Genomic DNA, 20021 nt, shown 5'->3' with positions numbered 1-20021 from the left:
ACACAGTTCTTTATTCTTTCTTTTTCTTGGTCATCAAGTGATCCATTACCTGACAAAGCTGAGAGTTTTCTTGACTTCAAGCCAATCAATTCACAATTTAATGTTAATCCTTTTCAAAGCAAGACTACTCAATCTCATTCCCATATTCTCTATTGAGACACTAAATTCAATGACCTGCAGGTCTTCGACCACACGCTATTCAAAAGACGGGAGACTCTTTTTGCAAGAAAGAGCAATAGCAACACTGGAACAAAAGGCCTGCTTGTTGCTGTATGGCTGCAGGATTGAATGAGCAGCACATGCAAGACACCACATACCTCAGGATTTTCATAAACCTCTGAGTCCATGTGCAGAATTTGAGGATAAAGGGCTACCCAATCTCCTTTTCTCAATTTGATTCTTTGGTCTTCTTTAAATTTTAAGGTGAAATCTTCATGGGCAGCTCGGATGTTCATAGAGGAACTGCATAATCGAAAGCTTTCTTTTATTACGCTTCCTAAAGACATGTGAGAAAAAGAATGGACAAAGGGAAAGAAAAAACAGTGTCACCATCATGAATTGTAGTAAGGTCCTGTCTCAAGATGTGCACAGTTTTTGTATCCACAACTTAGAATTTATTTTGGAAAGATCCTTAAAATTATTAGCATGGCAAATGATATATTGGCTATATTCAGTGGTTAAGTACTAGAATTTTCTGATTTCAACACAAAAAGGGAAATAAGGTTTCGTTCTAATAAAAATCGCAATCACAGATTTTCAGATTCTGTTAGAAAACCTTTTCAATCTGAATGCACCACCCTATCCTAGTAGGCTCCAGAAACCCAATGTCCTTGCTATCCTAGTGGCCTTCAACTTTTGTTCCCTGCTCGACAGATTTTATGGCTAATTTCCGGCAATTTATCCTGGCAGTTCGAGGAAAAATTCCTATGGGAATAATGTGCATAATTTGCATAAATCATTCTGATAGAATGCATATCAGCATGTAGCTCCTGTCTAGGGTTGCAACACTCACATTGTAATCAAAACTGACTTCTTTCCAACAGTATATCTGGATACTGAATTTAGTAACTTGATTTTTTTGATGATCATGTGAAAGCAGAAAATTTGAGTATCGACCCATTAGATGATACAAATTTACAAAACTCATCTACCTACATTAAAGGGAGTAGCATAAAGTAAGTTTCACTCGCGATCTCAAGCACCGTCACGTTGTTAAAAAAGGAAGCTTAAAAAAAACCTGCAAGTGCTAATCCGAAGTAAACAGCAACTGTTCTTTCAGTAAACATTAAATCTGCTGCAGCGTGCACAGAAAATAAAGTGGCATGGGATGCATTCTCGCAGGAGGTTTTTCCTTAAGCGTGCATTTGTCTAAAGGAATGAAGCTTCGGTCAGCTTTGTGTGGTCAGCGCGGTGATTCAATGTGACGTACAGTGAGTCTGTGCATATTCTTTTGGACTGCCTTCGTTACTATAATCAGGCAGAGTCAAATCGGTTTGTTGGTGACGAAGCCAGAACAGAACTGCGGATCCAGAATGAAGCCTGGATTGCGGATTGCCACAAGGCACCTGACACGATAGATTCTAACTGGCAGTGTTCTGGCAGCGAAACTTTGCAGCGTACGAAAAAATGTCTACCCCCTACCCTCATGCTGTGCGCAGCCACAAGAAAGACACTGTGTATAAACCATTTTAGTATGTGCTTGGGAAATGATAGACGACAAGTGAAACATTACTGTTTGCCTAAGAAATCAGACGAAACAAATAAAAATCTTATGACTGCTGCACACAACTGTGAAATGGTAGTGTACTAGTTATCACACAAGCAACATGGTCACATTCCATTGGTTGACATTCTCCCTGGCAGCATGGCAGTCAGTGGCTGATGTAGTATCACAAATGACAATTGGGCAAGCATATCTTATGCAGAAGTTAATCACGATAATGGAGCACAAAGTGTGTCTTCGTGGTCAGATCGTAAATGACAAATCTGTTTTACCTTACAGTACCAGCTACATGTGGGAGGTTAGGCTGCTTTGGCTTTGAGCAATCATGATGATAATTATTAAATGACAAAAGTAATGAGTCAGATGATGATCAGCAAGGGAGAAATACAGGCCTATGGGGTTTGAGCTGACAAATTAAAAGACACACATTTCTATAAAACATGCAAAGCCTGAAACACATAGCCAAAAATAAAAATAAAGTGCAGAAAATCTCATCAATCTAAACAACTTGCTTACAATTTCTTGCACGCATTTAACATATATCAGAAGCAGCCATCCAATGCTACGGACAGATCAGCAGGTAGCATGGGAGGTCTTCCATTCAGTACCAAGAGGTACAGTAAATTATCCAGTGCAGTGGAGCAACATCTGTTTCTGTGCTAGTACCGAACAAACACGCCAATTTAAAGCCTACCACGGGATAGCTAGACAGCAAGTGAACATGCCCCTTAGCTTGCCCCAAAACATTGGAAACTAAACTGCAGGGTGCATGTTGCGGTTAGACGAAATATTCACAGTCCCTTTTGAAAACATGCTACAGCATCAGTAAAAGGTTTCCTATTTTTTTCTTGAATGATATGTGTATTAAGTTAAGGTTGCAGGCCTAGTCTTGTTTAACAACATGTTTATTTAGATTAGTAAAGTGAAAGTTGAAATCTTACCCACAGTCTATGTATAATTGTGATAGAAGTCAATTTACAGCAATGTCCCAATGCATTCAAATTTCGAATAAGTCTTTTGTTCCTTACATAGTAATACTTACTCTGCCTTATGCTGGTTACTATTGTTATGATTGTTGTGGTCGATTGTGCGTAGCAAGATTTAACTGTTTTCTAAAAAAAAAATCTATGAGGTAGCAATCAACATAAACATCCTTTTCTAATTTTCATGAAGTAAATGTATTTTTTCAAAAAATAAGAAATGAAGCAAGTTACAAAAGTGAAACCAACTACTTTGAGACTTTCTTGTAACCATTGACAAGCAGACAAACTGGGATAAAATGAAACTGTAGGCTTGAACTACATGGCGATTCGATATTCAGTTACCAATCAAATGCGGCAATGAAGGATTGCAAAAAGGTCATTATCAACTACTTTTATATTTAACACATGACTCAAGACTTAGAGCATGAGGAATGGACCATGCTATGAGGTTCAATAAAACTGAACAGCGAATGACCAATTACCAACCGGAAATACTGCAGCAGTTGATCCCCCTGGTTATTGTTTTCAATTTATCAGCTAATAAACTGACAATAAAAGAAAATAACAATAAGGAGGATTCATTCCTGGATGATGGAGCCTTCCTTAAAAACATGAATCATGTAGTTTTATTGCACAGCCTGTTATGTAAATTATGTTGAGGTTTTCAGTAAATTGTTTACAAAAACACTTCTCACCTATTCTTTTTGACTAGAGTGAGGAGAAATTGATATTACACTACACTTGTTTTGGCAATACTGCTTTGCACAAAAGAACATTAATACATTATCAGATCAATAACTAATCCTGATCTATTGAAAATAAGTGCAACTTTATATTGTTGGTGAAAGGGGTGAGTGGACTCATTACAGATTGACTTTAAAGACAAGCCCCATTTTACATCGAGAAATCCTTAGTCCATCCCAAGGCATTTTATAGCTAATGCCTTTTCGTGAAAATTAGCAAAGTGTGATTTAGCCAGCACTAAATAAAACATGTCATAGAAGCAGAATGTTGGGAAAGGTGCCTTTTCTACCATGTCTACCATTTGCATGAATTTTGAAGGACCACTCGAAAAGCTGCTTTTAAAATGGAAGTGATGCTTTATAAAATCCATGTTTTATATAGGTTCTTGATTAATAAAGAAGTCACAAGCAATGTGCATAAATTAGCAGTTGCAACACTATAGATCAGGAGACGCCATAAAGGGGTTCAGGACATACTCTAATAATATTTTCTACTTACATGTCTATCATACTGGCTCAGTGAAGTATAGCTGAAAGAAACATTCACCACTTGGATTCCTTCCCCCATAACCCACGAGCTGATCCTTTGGTTTACCTATTCTAAAGTATGAAAACCCTCCAAAACTATTTGTGAACATTGGGCCACTTGTCAATCATGATGATGTCAATGATGCCTGATGTCACTGTGCAGCACGTTAGGAAAGCAGCTGCCTAAATGGTGCCTGACAGATTGGCATTGTGATTGACAGGTGAGCCAGAGTTTACAAATAGTTTTTGGCGTGTGTCAACATCAGAGTACTGTTACTTTTGTTTAAAATATCTAAATGATGGGTTTTAAGGGATGGGCTTTCTCATTGGAGAAATATCCTGTGGGTGTGGATTTTTAAAACTCAGCATTTAAAATATTGCTGCTATGGGACATTATGGCTTTAATTAGAAGAAAACGATTTCACTTATTAGAGTGGGCCCTGTAGGAAAGTGCCTTCAACAGCATAAAGTATTCTTGTAACAAAAGATAACTTGAGTGTTTCACATGGCTTCCATAAAGTTACTCATATATATGAAAAAATATATTTACATAACATCTGATGACATCATATCCAAAGAATTACATTTTGAGATGGGCCACTAATGCGATAAATGCAGTGATAGTTTGAATAAAGCAAGAGCCCACAAATAGCAAGTATATTGAACAACCCAGTTAACCTATTTCTGGTGAAGGAAGGTGCCATGGAACCTTTTAAATTCACCCAAATCAGCAGGCAGAACATCAGGTTAACATCTCAACCAAAGCACAGCAGCTTTAACAATGTAGTACTGCACTGGAGTGTCAATTTAAATTTGTTTCAGTTTTGGATTAGGGTTTGAACCCACAATCTTCTGACTCATAGGCCATAATGCTATCAGATGACCTAATGGTCACATACATGAAGGACATGAGAAAAAGTTACATCGATAGGTTACTGTACTTAGTAACCCTGCAATGTCATCATTTTCAGCAGTCAACCTCCATTTCAATGCCTCTTGAGCATCCCAATTTTAAACCACTGTTTCCTAAAGCAGACTAGAAGCTCATGTCAGATAAGGTGTGATTGCTGTTCTCAAATGAGATCATGCATTTCCTCGGAGGATTTTTTTTCCGTTTTGCTGACTCCCAAGATTAAAAGGATCATATGTCTTCATTTCTCATTCCAAAATGTATGTCAAATCCAATATACAGATTTAACACATTGTGTACTGGATGTTTTTAGTTAAGGGTTTACAGTACATGGAATCCAGTTCTTTTTTTCCCAAAGAAATAGTTATTATGGCAAAGGTGAACAATCATCAGAGTGAGGAGGCATGTTCTTTCATAGTAGAGACACAAACAGGTGAAACAGTGAGTGAAGGAGAAGGCTTTGCAGAAACAATTCTGTAAGGTTCAGAATGTTCAATCGCTTTCACAATAGTACCAAACTGTTACATTACACTGAGAATTACTTACTTTGTTACAAATTAAAACATTCAAGAGAGGAAGTCACAAAACATTATCCCTTTTTATTCAGGGTTCAACTGATTCAACTTTAGGCACAATATATAGTGAGGGGCTTGGACCTGGCATATTCCTTTTTTTGCCTTTTAAAGAGGAAGATGAATATATCACAAAAGAGCATTTACAGCAGAAAGCAGGCAACAGCATGTCATTAAAATGTGAACAAAAATTATTAAACATTTAAACAACAGCACTAGCTTTCTATCAGAAAGAACAGCTCACCAGTCAATGGAAATGTTGTCCTTAATTTGGTGATCCCACATTTCCGGCAGTGAGCTGTGCTCAAAAAGAGCAGAGATTTGAGAATAGGGCCTTGTGTCTTTGGAAGAGTAGAATCACTTAATTTATCAACTAATGTTTACAAGTAATCAAACTATCTGTTCAGTACATTAGGAAGTGCATAATCAATAACTGATGAAAGTGGGTGTTTAATGCGTTATCGAAAATTTCAAAACAAGGGTAACAGAACTGTACATGCCCTTTTCTGGTTGCATGTTAAATGAGTTACCTAGGGTCACCATGCTGTCTAAATCTTCTCTGCTGAGGCTGATATTGAAGTCAGGGCCCGTTCTTTGACCTGCTGCCTGTAACACATGCTCAATTTCATCATGCACAGCTGCATGGGCTTCTGGGTTCTTCACTAGATAATACAAGGCCCAGAATACAGCTGGAACTGTGTTTCCAAGAGCAGCCCACAGGAAGGCAAAATGATGTGCTGCGAGAAAATAAGTGAAAAGGAAGATTAATAGCATTTATTACACTGATTAGATTTGCAGTGTGCTAATTAAAAGATGTTAGGACAAAGACCCAGCCAAGGATCAGTGAATGCTAATGAGGACCAATAGGCTTCTGAAGTCTAATTTTCTGCTTAATGAGGACAGTTTCAAAGCAATGTTACACGGAGGAGGGGGGGTGGTGGGGTGGGAGAATAAATGTGGCTCCGTTAAATCTGCCTCATTATCAGCAATAACTGCCTTGTTTTACCACATCAGCAAAAAGTTGAATTCAATTATCCCAGAAGGCTATTGCAGGATGAAAATATTACAATATAGGCTACTTCCAAAGATTTAAAAACATCCAAGGTCACATAATTGTCTTCTCCTAAATGTAACAATTCAATTATTTTTGTGCTTTAGCCCAACATTAAAATACCTTTATAATATGATTTTTTGTGCCTGGCATGAATATTGAACAGGTCATGTACATCAGTCTTCTTCTACACTGGTTAACTATTTGCATCATAAAAAACTGGATAGATTACATTGGCGATTTGCGCGTCTCTTCTGATATGAATAGGGGCATACAATACAAAAACAAGGCAGTTATGTTAAACCTGTATTAAATACTGGTTTGGCCTCAACTGGAGTTTTGAGTCCAGTTCTGGGCAACATACTTCAGGAAAGATGCGAATGCATTAGAGAGGGTGCAGAAAGGGTTCATGAGAATGGTTCTAGGGTTGAGGAACTTCAGTTAAGTAGAAATATTAGCGATGCTGGGACTGTTCTCCTTGGAGAAGAGAAGGTCAAGAGGAGATTTAATAGAAGTATTCAAAATCATGAGGGGTCTGGACAGAGTAGGTGGGAAGAAACTGCTCCGTGGGTGGTTAGGATCTGGAATGCACTGCCTGAGAGTGGTGGAGGCAGGGTCAATTGAGGTATTCGAAAGGGAACAGGGTCATTATCTGAAAAGGCAGGGGAGTGGCACTAGGTGAATTGCTCCTTCAGAGGGCCAGCAACGATGCAACAGGCCAAATGGCCTCTTTCTATGCTGAGGGTTATTGTTTTGCTAGTGCACACAGAAAGCTGTACCAGCTAAAAATGTTCAGTTCCCCAATGTTGACATCACTCATTGTGAATAGCATAAATTTAATTTACCCTTTCTATGATTTCCCTGTACCCTATGTGCCAGATGATCTCATAGGTTCAGGCATGAAAACAGAAAATTCTTCCCCAAAATTTATACACAAAAAAATAAAATCTCAAAATTTCACAAACATAAACTCATTTCCAACAACTCCCCCATCCATCTCACTGCCTCTAAACATCCTTTCCCCAAGAGTTCATGATTTTCAAGCTGGCCAGCTTGATTAATCATGCTAGGAAAAGGTACAACAGATCAAATTATGCCTGTGGAATGGAGATGGGGAACTGACACCTGCCCCTCCTAGGCCTCATTTTAATATTTCAGAACTGTCTATTGGAACCCAAGGGAACAGTTCCTAATATACGTTAAATGCTTGGTAGGGGGGCAGGTTGCACAACCGATGCAGAGTGGGGAGAGAGAAACAAGTTCACAACAGGGAAGCCCATGGAATCCTTGCAAGGCGCAGAGTTTCGTTCCCATTCCTGACACCCAAGGAATCCTTCCCAAAATTGTAAAACTCAACTTACCTTGATCTCTTTTGGCCATGCTACTTCCTCATGCAATGTTTCACTGCTGGTTTTGGTGGCCTACAGGCATCCAATCATACCATGTTAAGTAGACCCCAACTTGCTTCCGTCAAGTGGCCTCCATTTTCTGAAATCCCAGCAGTTAAAACTGCATCAGGAATGCAGCATATTCCTCTAGTTGCCATTTTAGCGTCCTGTCTGCACCTTACATGCTGTGTTAAAATCAGGTCTTATCTTTCTATGGGCTTTATACTGAAAAAAAAGTAAATTAGATTTCAGCTAATCATAGTAAGGGATAGTACTGGGGAGCTGGACATTTTCGCTGGTATAGCTTTCTCTGCACTAGCCAAACAATAAGCCTCAACATCAACATCAGCTTCCTGCTGTGTGGCCTTGCTCTTATCCATGTGGGTTTCCATTTTTAACACTAGACTTTGCATCTTCTCTAAGAGAAATAACCAATTAGTGATATACAACATATTTCGGTATCCTGTTCAGTCCATGATTCATTTCAATCAAGACGCATCATTAGTCTGGTGTTGGAGGCATAGCACTCAAACTCACTGTGACACCTATTTCTGAAAAATACAAAGCAATCAACCTTGTTGCAAAACCATAAATTCCTCAAAATGGCCTGAGTAGGCTAGCAGAATGCAATTGCACTTCTTTTGTAATTTTTAAAAGATGAGTTTGGCAAAAGACTGTTTGTGTACAGCTATATATATTCATTTTTCCTTACCTGCTATTTGATGATCCTGAAGGTATGAATAGCCCTCAAGTAAGCTCATCCTCTTTTTGATTATATTCGCCATATTTAGCCGTTGATCCAATTTTCTGGACATGAAATAACTGATCAGTTCTTTACGCATCGTTTTGATGTTGCTTAGAAGTTCAATGGGGATCCCCGCAACCAGATAGGGAAACATTTTGTCAAATTTAAGAAACTTCTCTTTTAACTCAATGATTTGTTTTTGCTCATTCTTGGGAGCCTTTCCATATAATGATACATAAGTAGCTTCAATTATGATACGGCAACAGAAATCAAACATACTCTCTATTCTCCACTCTGTTGGCCCCACCTGTTCTTGTTTCAGTACACTCTGAAGATTCTTCATCATACTTCCATTCAAAATATTTAGCTCCTCACCCATTAGGCAGTTGTAGAGCTTGTGAATCTCTTCATTGGATACTGGTATTTTGGGATCATTTAGATCAGGGTGGCCAAAGGCTTTTGCTGATATCGCCAATGAAAACTTTTGAAAGTCTAATTGCTTGTGCTGAACCACAAACTGATAAAGGAATGGATTTAAAACAAAGGTAATGTACTTTCCTACAAGAAATCAAACAAAAAAACATAAGAAACATGGCACAGCATTGAGGGAAACTATTTGTTTCATGTCACTTTCAATTCGATTATATAAGGACAATGCAAATTGTAACTGTATAGATTGGTTGATTACATTGTAACTTGAGCTGCTGAATTCACTGCGCAGTTGCACCTGCCCCCGCCCCCTCCACCACCTCACCTGCTGCCCTCTTCCCCACCCCCCCTCCAAATCCCATCAGCGCCGCAAATGGGAAGCTTATCTTACAAATTTAAACAACCATCAAATTGATTTGGGCCTTATGCTGCTGACAGTAGGTAGGCCCCACATGCTTTGTCCACCACTTGCCCGGTGTGTGCTACACATCAAACCTGTATCCAGTGTAACACAAGTGACCTGTGAACCTATTTTTGTCTTGATCTATATTGGATCATTTCAGATCATCAGCACTACTAATTCATCAACATTTCTCTTTAAACCAGATGAGCAATTAGATCAAATGAGATTGAGAGAGGAGTATTTTATAACCAGCTTCCAGCTGTTTAGATTTGTTAGTTATATTTGTTCTGAATTCACTCTTTTGTCCTGTGTAATTACCTAGAAAGTCTTCGAAACACAATACCTTCATACTCCACACTCGGATGAGAAAAAGAATTACAGATTTCATTGCCAACAGACCAAGATGCTGCATATAACTTTGAGGTTACTACAAGTAGCATCCTTTAAATTCTGTAAGAATACCAATGCCTTATAATGGGCGCTCACTGTATTAAAGCGATTTATTGCATTTCAATGGTTACTTGAACAGTTGACTTGGTAGCCATAGAGATATAGGGGCTGATATTCCTCTGGGGTTTCGCTAGTCTTCCCCAATAATTCCAATGGCTGCACCAAGAGGATCCCTGAGAATAAGGCAAAGACCTAGATACCTTGTTTGGTATGTAGCCTCCTCTTGCCTGTACAAGGCAAATGTCATGAAAGGGTGGATCCAAGGGCAGGGATTCCCTACAATAGGAAGTTCTGGTAGCCTGGTTCAATCTGTGGATGCCAGTATTTAGAGTGAATGAAGATGCACCGGCCTCCAGATGCTCAAGAGTGCCCTACATGTGGAGTCAAGGTCAGGGAAGTGGTCCTGAAGCCCGAAGAAAAGAAAAACTTTTCATAAAAGCTTTTAAATGATTGGTTCCCTTATATAAGGGATGAAGAAGGACAATGCTTGGAACCCAGGCAACACTCTCTCCCCATTTCAAGCATATAACTGATTTTCTGGCTGCATGGGGAAGGTGGGCCCTGGAAACATACCTGAAATGGTGCTTCTACCTGCCTACCCCATGCAAATGAGATGCTCTGTCACTGTCTCCACAAAGTCCAGTGGGGTCAGCTTTGGATGGCACTGGTGAGTGCAATGGTTTTGTAATACCTGGGGTTCATGAGCCACAAAATTTTGTCCTTGTGGTGTTTAAACTAAAAATGAAAAAATAGGTTATATGTTTTCATAAAAATGAGAATTCAAATATGTATTATTAATTGAAGCCAAAACAGCAATATGCACATTATTTGCTACATGTTAAAAACAAAATGCATGTGCATACTAGGTCAGTGTCAATTTTTCTACATGAATGTTTAAATCAATAAAATCTAAAAAATTCTACAGAAATAATCTGATTGCTCTCCTCTCATTTATTAAAATCTGTTAATGCACATTATGTGTATCAGCTGAAAATAGTTTATCTTTTCTGGCATTTGTACTTCATTTCTAGTGGAACAAAATAAGGGGAAAAAATCTTTCTGGTAGATGTATTCAACAAGGTAGATTTTTTGTGAAACACAGCATTTACGTAATCATTCTCTTATTAGGAAGATTTTGCTGAACTGTTGACAATGATGTACAGTATTGCTTCGCTGGAATGACGTTTAGGGAAAACGATTCTGCTGCACCACCACACAATACCAATTAGAGAACTATTTTCTGCGACAGGTCAGAAATTTACATTGTTTCTCGCAGAAAGATGTGCTTTTTAATTTCTTTATTAAGATGACATTCATGTCCCTTGCAACTTTTCAGCACGACAATCATTTGCTCGTCATGTTGGAAACTGCAATCAGCGGAATCGCGTTCCAAGACACCGCCGTGCTAGCAATTCTAAGCATCGTTTTGTGTTTTCCATGTGAACTGGTTTGGAAAGCATTAATTATATAAAAGAAAATACTTGTTTTTCTTTCCCAAGCTTTTTGACAAGTTCTTTTTAAGATAGAAAATAAACAAGATTCTGTGGCAGAATCAGCACAGCTTTGCACATTCTGAATACCCTACACATGGACTGGGCGACATTCTGAGCTTTATTGCCAAAGCTAATCTTCAAATGTCTGTCAGGTTTTGCACGGAAGCATTGTGCAACTGTACGATTTTTCTTGAAGAACCTTTACTGCCATTGTCTTAAACACAACAGTCACTAGAAAATTGCTAGATCAGGTGGCTGCACCACAGAAACAAAACAGAATTTACAGCACAAAATGTCAGTGGCAGCCCATTTGAAAACTCACCTGCAATGTAGACCGTGAAGATGTCTCCCCATTTTTGCTGACAGGAAAGAAGAAATCCTAAAGAATCCTGATGGAACTCAATTGTTTTGCCAATAAGTGGGATCCAGCCTTGTTCTAGAGGTGGTTCTCCGGGGCTGCAATGAAAAAGAGAAACATAAAATGTAATTTTTTTAAAAAACAGCAAAATGCTGTAAAGAGAGTTAACCCTTTAAGAGCTCTTATAATAAATAAAAAAAATTCTTGGTTATTAAATTAATGCTATTGTTTTGTAATATTCAGTAGAATAGTATAATGTAACAGCAAATACTGTCCAAATGCTTATTTGTCTCCCCTCTTTATAAACATTTATTTAAATACTGTAAAGCAATAAAATTTCTTCAGTCCCCGGCTTTGTAATTGAGTCTTGAATTGTTGAATTAAAAAATATTTCTACTGATGAAGGATGAGTGTGCATTTACAAGTCACCACTCAAGGCGACCCTTCAAGGAGTTAAAATAAAACACGGCAATAACACCATGCATTCATTTTAGGCACTCTTTATATCTGCAATTCTGGCAGATAGGACACGGGAAAATGATATTCATCTACCGCCTCCTCAGTTTCACAAAACTAAAATCATATCTTGCTGACACACTCATAGACCCATGAAAATGTGGGCCCACAAATTTATTGCCAGCATTGGGGATACAGTTTTGGCAATTTAAGTGCAGGGCCTAATGCACAGATATTGTTTTCCTGCAATGCAAAGGACAAATAAACCAGATATTAAAAAAGTACCTCATTCACTATTACTATGTGAACATTTGCTACAGGCACCTTATTTTTGTCAGACTCGTCGTGATTTCTCTTAAAGTTACATGTCCCACAATTTATTTTTCAAGTTCTTGATTTCCAAAATAATGGTGCAAAAATGATCCATTTCAAAGAGGGCAAGCTCTGGAAACTTGCTATGCTAAAACTGGTTGCCATGTTTCCCTACATGATATAGTGACGACAACACATTAGCTGTCAAACACTTCAAAGCAACTTGAGTTCACAGGACGCTTTATGTAAATGCAAGTTCTTTTTTTTTGCCTCCTTATTTTCTTTTCCTATCAGTTTTCTCCCATCCTATTCTTCTTTTGTGAAGGCTTTAGCTCTTTGCCCAGCTTTAAGTCAAATGGGCATACAGAATAACCAAGAGCCAACGTTCAAGAATTGGCAGTGAGCACTGGTGAAGTATCTCAATTGAGTCAATATTCACTCACATGCACATTTTCCAGCAGGATAACAAGATCGTGATTAGAAAAGATTGGTGGCTGATTCTGCCTTCACCCTCCCACCAATCCAGGAATGCTGCAGCACCCACCTACCTATATGGCTGAGATCAAATAAATGGGTACGGATTGAGGATCAAACCTGAAACCTCTGGCTTGTATGGTTTTGTAACCTGGCATTTTAACTTACTGAGTTATCTACTAATATTTGGTCCAAAATTTTCCTTCCTTTAAACCTATTATTGAACTTTTAAAATTACATGACAATAATTATCATACATGAGGTTATTTATAAAAAATAAAAAGAAAAAAGCTTAATCGCATACTTTATATTGTAAAATAGCAATAATGCATCAGTAGCAAACTTAAACGCAAGTTAAGCATCTGAGGGCAAGGTTTAGACAATTAATAGCACACTCAAAAGCTCATATAAAACCAAGACAAGAGATAATATGGCCTGAGCCAAGGGGAACTATACAAAACCATTTTAGGTCTGATATTAGATGGGTGGTTGTGATCAGTGCAGCTAGTCATGCAATTTATACCAGTTATGCATTAAGCACATCAATGTCAGGGCTCTGAATGATCCATTTGGCAGGAGGAAACATTTGGGATGCAGAAAAATGGACTAAATGCTTGTGAAGGGATAAAAATCAGAGAAACTATCAAACATTACTGTAGAAAGAGGAGGCAATGCTTGGATTAGTGTTCCAGTTGTTCTTTCTTTCCCCAAAAACTTTTTCAAAGAATTTTTGAACATATAAAATAAATCATATTTGCCATATTATATTAGTTGAGCAGCTGCACTGAAATTTGAAAATGAGTGTGCAGTACTGCTTTAATATTAATACTTTGGTGTACTACTTACAATGAAATGAACCAAAATTAGCAGAATGACCTAAAAGGATATCCAGACTTTAGTACTTTTAATGGAGTTGAGGATTTTTAACATTTGATTTTGTTAAAAAAAAGTTGCAAGTACCATTCAATTTATGTCCAATTTGTTTGCACTCAAAAAAATGTTTTTTGACCTGATTCCAACCATACTGCAACTTATAGCATTTTAATAAGATAATTTTATAGTCAAAGAGGTAGCAGAAAGCTATGAATCAGTGCATTTAATTAGTCAATAGTGTTCATTATAACTGTTCAATTTAAAAAGGTTACTGCTGCTCCTTCATAGCATGACGTTATTTCTTGATTAATGTTAATGTAATACAACATTACAGCTGATTTTGCTACATTTAAGAACTTAAAAACAAAATATGAAACCGAAAAAAATTGTGCTTGCAATTAAAGGTATATAACATTGAACAAAAGCAAGATATTACTTTGAAAGAAAAATGCAAATTTCATCATGAATACTGAGGTAATTATAAGGTTGTATGCTTTCCATGTTTGTTAAAATCTTGAGCTACTGATCCCTTTGTCCCCAGACAAATATCTCTGTTCTACATCATTTTCTGCAGGTTTTATTTTAAAATAAACAAAAACTATTATTCTATTAATTAGATTTTAAAACCTAATACTTGCAGTTTAAGCAGTTCAATATAAGCAGTATTGGACATTACCCAATATTAAACCAATAGCAAAAGACTAAGGTATAAAATTCTAATCTTTTGATCTTAAACAAAGCCAAATGGTTTATTGATGTTAGATAATTGAATGCTGCCTCATGTAATGTAGGTCATTTTCTGATCCAACTCATAAAACAAATAAAACAATTGAGAAGCTGATTTAACATTTTCAGAAACAATTTAATGCAGTTTCACTAAATATTTAAAACAAAATAATTTTCTTAAATTAATTTTAGCTTTATGCAATTTTGAAAACATATTAAAAGAAAAATGGCAACAAAAAATTGCAAATAAATGGATTTACTAATGGAGGTTAATGTAATTTAATTAAATAAGATTACATATACAATTTTTTCTGTCATATCAAGGCTTTAATGTATTTAAAATTGAATTTATGATGGTCCAACAACAGGGCAAATTTAAACAGTCCAGCTTTCAATGGATGGCCGTAAGAAGATTTTCATTGGTTTTCATTCTAATCATTATGATAATTTTTTAGAAAGAGGAAAAATATGCTGTCTCGTCAACCCAAAATTCCTCATTTAATTTGGCATCATTATCGTCTTTGAATGGTTTTGCAGTACAAAAGGAGAAATTAAAAACATCAGCATAGAAAATTGCTACATCTAAGAGAGTTACTTACAGGCCAATCCCAATTTGTATTTGTACCTCATACGTAGAATTGCTTTGTTTCACCATTTTCATTTGTGAATTTATTTCCTGACTTCTGTTGTTAATGAGCTTTAGTCACCCTCCTGATATAATAAATTTATTTGTGTGACTTAGCAGAGTTCATGCTGCCTTTTGGGGCCATACTTCTCTTCCTGCTACTTTGATTTGCTCTCATGCAGTCATTCTTGTTTTTCCCTTTTTTCTCCTCAGAAGTATAGCGCTTTGCTTTCAATATCCCCATGTCAAATACACAAGTGCATCTTACCATATTATTTAAAAGATATTTGTTTAAATCTTTCAATGTGCATTTCCATTTTAGTATTTATATACTCTGTATAAAATATTGTTTAAGTAATAAAAACATCAAGCCAATGGCTTTTGTTGCAAAGGTTTGAGTAAAATCTCTCTACGACCTGCACTATGACGTTAGAAACAGATAGGTTTGTTCTGCCAACGCTAGGGATCAATTTAACTTAATTGATTCTGCATTGTTCCTTTATACTACTCAAATATTTTTCTCTATGTAACTATTCATTAGTGCTTGGTGTTTTGATCTTTGAACTTTAATTTCAAAAAAGATTTTAAACAATAAATTTTGCTTTGAGGCTGGCTCTGTAGCATGAATCAGTAATTTTGTTTGTTCCATAACTGTGTCCCTAATATATTCCCTATACTGGGTTTTAACTGACAGTAGTGGATATGGTATGGCACTATTCATAGTAGATTATGGAGCATTATATCATGAAATGCATGAAGTGCAGCTGTGTACAACATAGGTGGATTTTACAGGGGGACAATTTACTCGCGTTGCTGAGCTAAAAGTCCGTTGACACATTGCCAACCAGAGATCTGGCTGCCCTGCAGTGATAATACACTGGGGGCAGCCTTAACAGGGTGAGAGTGGGACATCCCGCCCCCTGCTTCCAAGGACAGGAAGTTCCGCCCTTGAGCGTTGCTGGCCAATCTAATTAACTGGCAGCTATGTAGTCCCAGCAGTACCGGAACAGAGTAGTGACCACTACTGGGATGACAGGCAGTCCCCGAGAAGTGCAGGGTTTTGGGTGGGCCTGCCTGGGAGACCCCAACAAGGCACTGGGGGAGGGGGTGGTGAGGGGGGAGGAGCGAAGGGGGTCGAGTTAAAGAGGCTGGGAGTGGTGGGGGGAGAGGGACAAAGGGGGTTACAGGCACAGAGGTCCACCCCAGAGAAGGTACATAAGCACTTCCTGCCCACCTTTAGGCTGTGCATTGAAAGCTGCTGGGCAAAGGTTGCCTTCCTTCTGCTTACCCCAACAGACCAAAAGAATTATAGCAGAGGTAGTTAATTGGCTACTTAAGGGCCTCAATAGGCCTAAGGGCAGGTTGGCTGCCTGCCGATCTCTATAATGTGGGAGAAAGGTCAGGGGTGGGCTGACAATACACCACCAGGGGAGGGGGATGGGGATGTGTATAAAATTCACCCCAGTTTGTTCTTTTACGACTATGAAGTGTAATTGCTGTGCTTTGCTGGGTCAGTGAGGGGCTAATTGTTGTTAAGCAAATAGCTCTGACTGACTTTTTGTGAAAAACTGTGACACCTGACTCAAAGGACGGGATTTTCCAGCCCTGCCCGCCACCGGGATTGTCCACTCCCGCCGAAAGTCAATGGCCTTTTGGCTGGGCCGCTGAATCTCCTGTGGCGGGTCCCACCATGACAGGGCCAGAAAATCCCGGTCAAAGACATTTTCTGTCTGGGGAGGTTACTCAGCCGTTGCTCTCCCTGTTAAACACATTTTAAAAATATTACACAGAAAATAGCATGCGTGACACTTGAAAGGTGAAGGGAAACTTTTATAATACTAACATTATGGTGTTGCTCATGTTCAGACACAAGATTCTCTGTTTTAAAAAAATTGATAAGCTTATGCTACCTAAGGCATAAAATCATGGAAACTGATTTGGAGCGACTGCATATTTCAAACTCCACATTTTCTAAAATATATTCTGAGATTTTTACTGGTGTTTTTGGTAACGAGTTTTGCAATTTGGTCCAATATTCCATGCAAACTAGCTTTCAGACTTTTATTTCTATTATATAGTTTATTAAATTCAAAATGTTGGGCATTCATCTCTTTGAAAACATTATGGGCTGTATCTTCCGGTCGGCGAGCGAGGGTGGGGCCCGCTCGCCGACGCATAAAATGACGCGGAATGATGCCGTGTGTGCGTCCCGATGTCACGGTGTGTCATTCAGACTGTTGCCGACCTGTCAACGGCCTATTAAGGCCATTAACGAAGTAGTTGAAGTCATTAATGGACCTGCCCGTCCAAGCTTAAGGTTGGCGGGCAGGCTAGGAGCCCCAGCGGGCTTCTGAAAAAGCATGAAAACCTCATCCACTGGCGGGATGAGGTTTCAAGAGGATTTAAAAATCTCTCAATATTTTAAAATAAAAGTTATGGACATGTCCCAATTCATGTGACAGTGTCACATGAGGGGACATGGCAGGGAAATTTTTTTCTCAGCTTTATTTAAAGTTTAAAATGTGAGCCGATCTTCCTGAGGCAGCACTTTGCCTGTGCGAAAGAGCACACTCCCGGCTGAGGAAACCCCCACCGCCCTGGCGGGTCACACTGGGCGGGTCTTAATGGGCTCGCCTGCACCTGCTCCCACACACTCTTTCCCCCCCACCCCTCCCCCACAACCGATGGGGGGAAAATGTTGCCCTATATGAAACTGTAGTACCTGTGATGCCCGTAGATTGTACGATGATAGGTATTTTCAATGTTAAAGGTGTCACGCAATCTCAAAAGCATAGCACACAGAATATGTCATGTGACCACCAGCCACCCATTGCTCAAAAATGCTCTGATTTTTTTTTCAAATTCCAATTTTTTTCTGAATCAGCTGAAACTTTTAATATCTAAAATAAGTTTTTAAACAAAATGGTTGATATGTATCATATATCTATATAGTTTTTCACAACAACATGGTTCAATGTATCCAGTCAATATTGTCCCATGTGTCTTTTAATGACTTCAAAGTTTTTACTTGAAGACCTCGACCTACTCCAAAAGTCTGGGTTTCAACTTTCATTTTGCCCAGAGCTATGACTCTGAGAGCTGAATTTGAGTTAGACAGTCTGAGCAAGTGCAGTATGCATTATTTCTAGCATCATTGAACGCCTGAAAGGCAGAGGGCAGAATTTTACCCTTGGCAGGGGTGCTCAGCGGGGGCATGAAACTTTAGCATTAGTGCTGAGCGCTGCCTGTGCGGGGGTGTGGGGGGGGGGAATGTGAGCCGGCCGAGTGTAAACTTGGCTCATATGCACAAGTGAGCGCTCCATAATCTCCCTGAAGCACGGAGCTGCTGCCTCCGGGAGGTGAAGGGTTATATTTTTTAAAAATTTAAAAATAAAGATGTAGCAAAATATATCCCCTCATGTGACTCTGTCACTTGAGCTGGGACATGTCATTTTCTTTTATTTAAACATTTTATCAAAATTTTAATACCATCATGAAATCTCACCCCGCCCGTGGATGAGGTTTCATGTTTTTTCTGAAGCCCGCCTGGACTCTTTGCCTGCCCACCAACCTTAAGGTTGGACAGGCAGGTCCATTAATCATTTTAATTACTTTTTTAATGGCCTTAATAGGCCTTTGACAGTTTGGCGGGCACGCAGCCGAGTCGGCTGCGCACCCGCTGAACTGAAAATCTAAATGGCGCAGGGTGACGTCGGGATGCACACCCACGTCACCCCGCGTCATTTTACGCATTGGCGAGTGGGCCCCGCCCTCCACTCGCCGACCTGAAGATGCAGCCCAGAGATTCTAATTTCTATACACATATACAGACATGTATACATTCTAGAAACTTGACCACATAATCTAGATTGACACCAGTGTGTATTACAAAGGGAGTGCGGTACTGTCAGAGGTTCCAAATGAGACAGTGATGGAACATCCTGCAATGATGAAAATCTCTCTCTCTCTTTTAACTCCCTCATGCTCTGTAATCTGTTGGTGCCACATCTTTACTAGCAGCTTTTAACTGCCCTTAGGTGAACGAATCTGAGCCGATGCCTGAGATTGAAGAAGCAAATGCCACAGGGGGTGAGCTGAAAGGAGTTGGGACTGGAGATCTATGTAGGGACTCATTGATGTGCTTGATGTTCCTCTCCTAAATGGTGATCCTCCTTGTTTTTCTCTTCATTATCACAGTTGACAAGGAGGTAACCAGTGCTATGCTTCCTACTCCTCATCATCTGCCTTCCCCCTTCGTCTTGCCTCAATAGGAAAAGGAATGCAGAAGCTCAGAATAATGAAGCATTACCCCCATGGGATTAAGAACACAAAGAGGTGGGTGGAAGCCAGTGTTCATTATAGACCTTCACAGAGATGCCATTGCAACAGTGTAGGTGTTCAGTCGCAAACTGTATCAAAACCATGGCACCAACTTTGCCATCTTCCACACCAAGAGAAGTGTGCGGCTTCACAAGCTTCATGACCTTCTCCTCGTAGGGCATGAGTTGTTTTAAGGTGAGAATGTCCCCTTTAGTGGTCCACCTCTTTCAAGCATCGTGCACCAACTTCGCCTGCAAGAACATCGAGTAAATTACAGGAAGGCTGTAAGTTCTGGAGCGCGAACAAGTAAAGAGCTTGGGTGTGTCAGCCTATTATCTTGGAGGAAGCAGTTTTAGGGTTGTTAGGGGAGCTGGGTCACCATAAAGCATGATCTTCAATTTGAATTCCTCCTTAACCAGAGTGCACCGTGAAGAGTTAGTTGTACAAATGTTGCTTTAA

General features: G+C 38.9%; 1 protein-coding gene across 1 annotated transcript in view; it reads right to left on the bottom strand.

Annotated features, from left to right (window-relative positions):
• cyp7b1 (cytochrome P450, family 7, subfamily B, polypeptide 1) overlaps positions 1-20021 on the bottom strand; it is a 207782-nt gene that overhangs the window by 4175 nt on the left and 183586 nt on the right. Inside the window, exons 2-5 of the mRNA XM_078540426.1 lie at positions 11741-11874; positions 8611-9201; positions 5990-6196; positions 318-496 (exon numbers count right to left, since the gene is read on the bottom strand). Of these exons, the coding sequence (XP_078396552.1) occupies positions 318-496; positions 5990-6196; positions 8611-9201; positions 11741-11874 (1111 nt within the window). The remainder of the gene's footprint in view (positions 1-317; positions 497-5989; positions 6197-8610; positions 9202-11740; positions 11875-20021) is intronic.

Source organism: Cetorhinus maximus, chromosome 4 (genome assembly GCF_964194155.1).
Source record: "Cetorhinus maximus chromosome 4, sCetMax3.hap1.1, whole genome shotgun sequence".
NCBI lineage: Eukaryota > Metazoa > Chordata > Chondrichthyes > Lamniformes > Cetorhinidae > Cetorhinus > Cetorhinus maximus.
The sequence above is the reverse complement of the archived record's forward strand: the minus strand, read 5'-3'. Positions and strand labels throughout refer to the sequence as shown.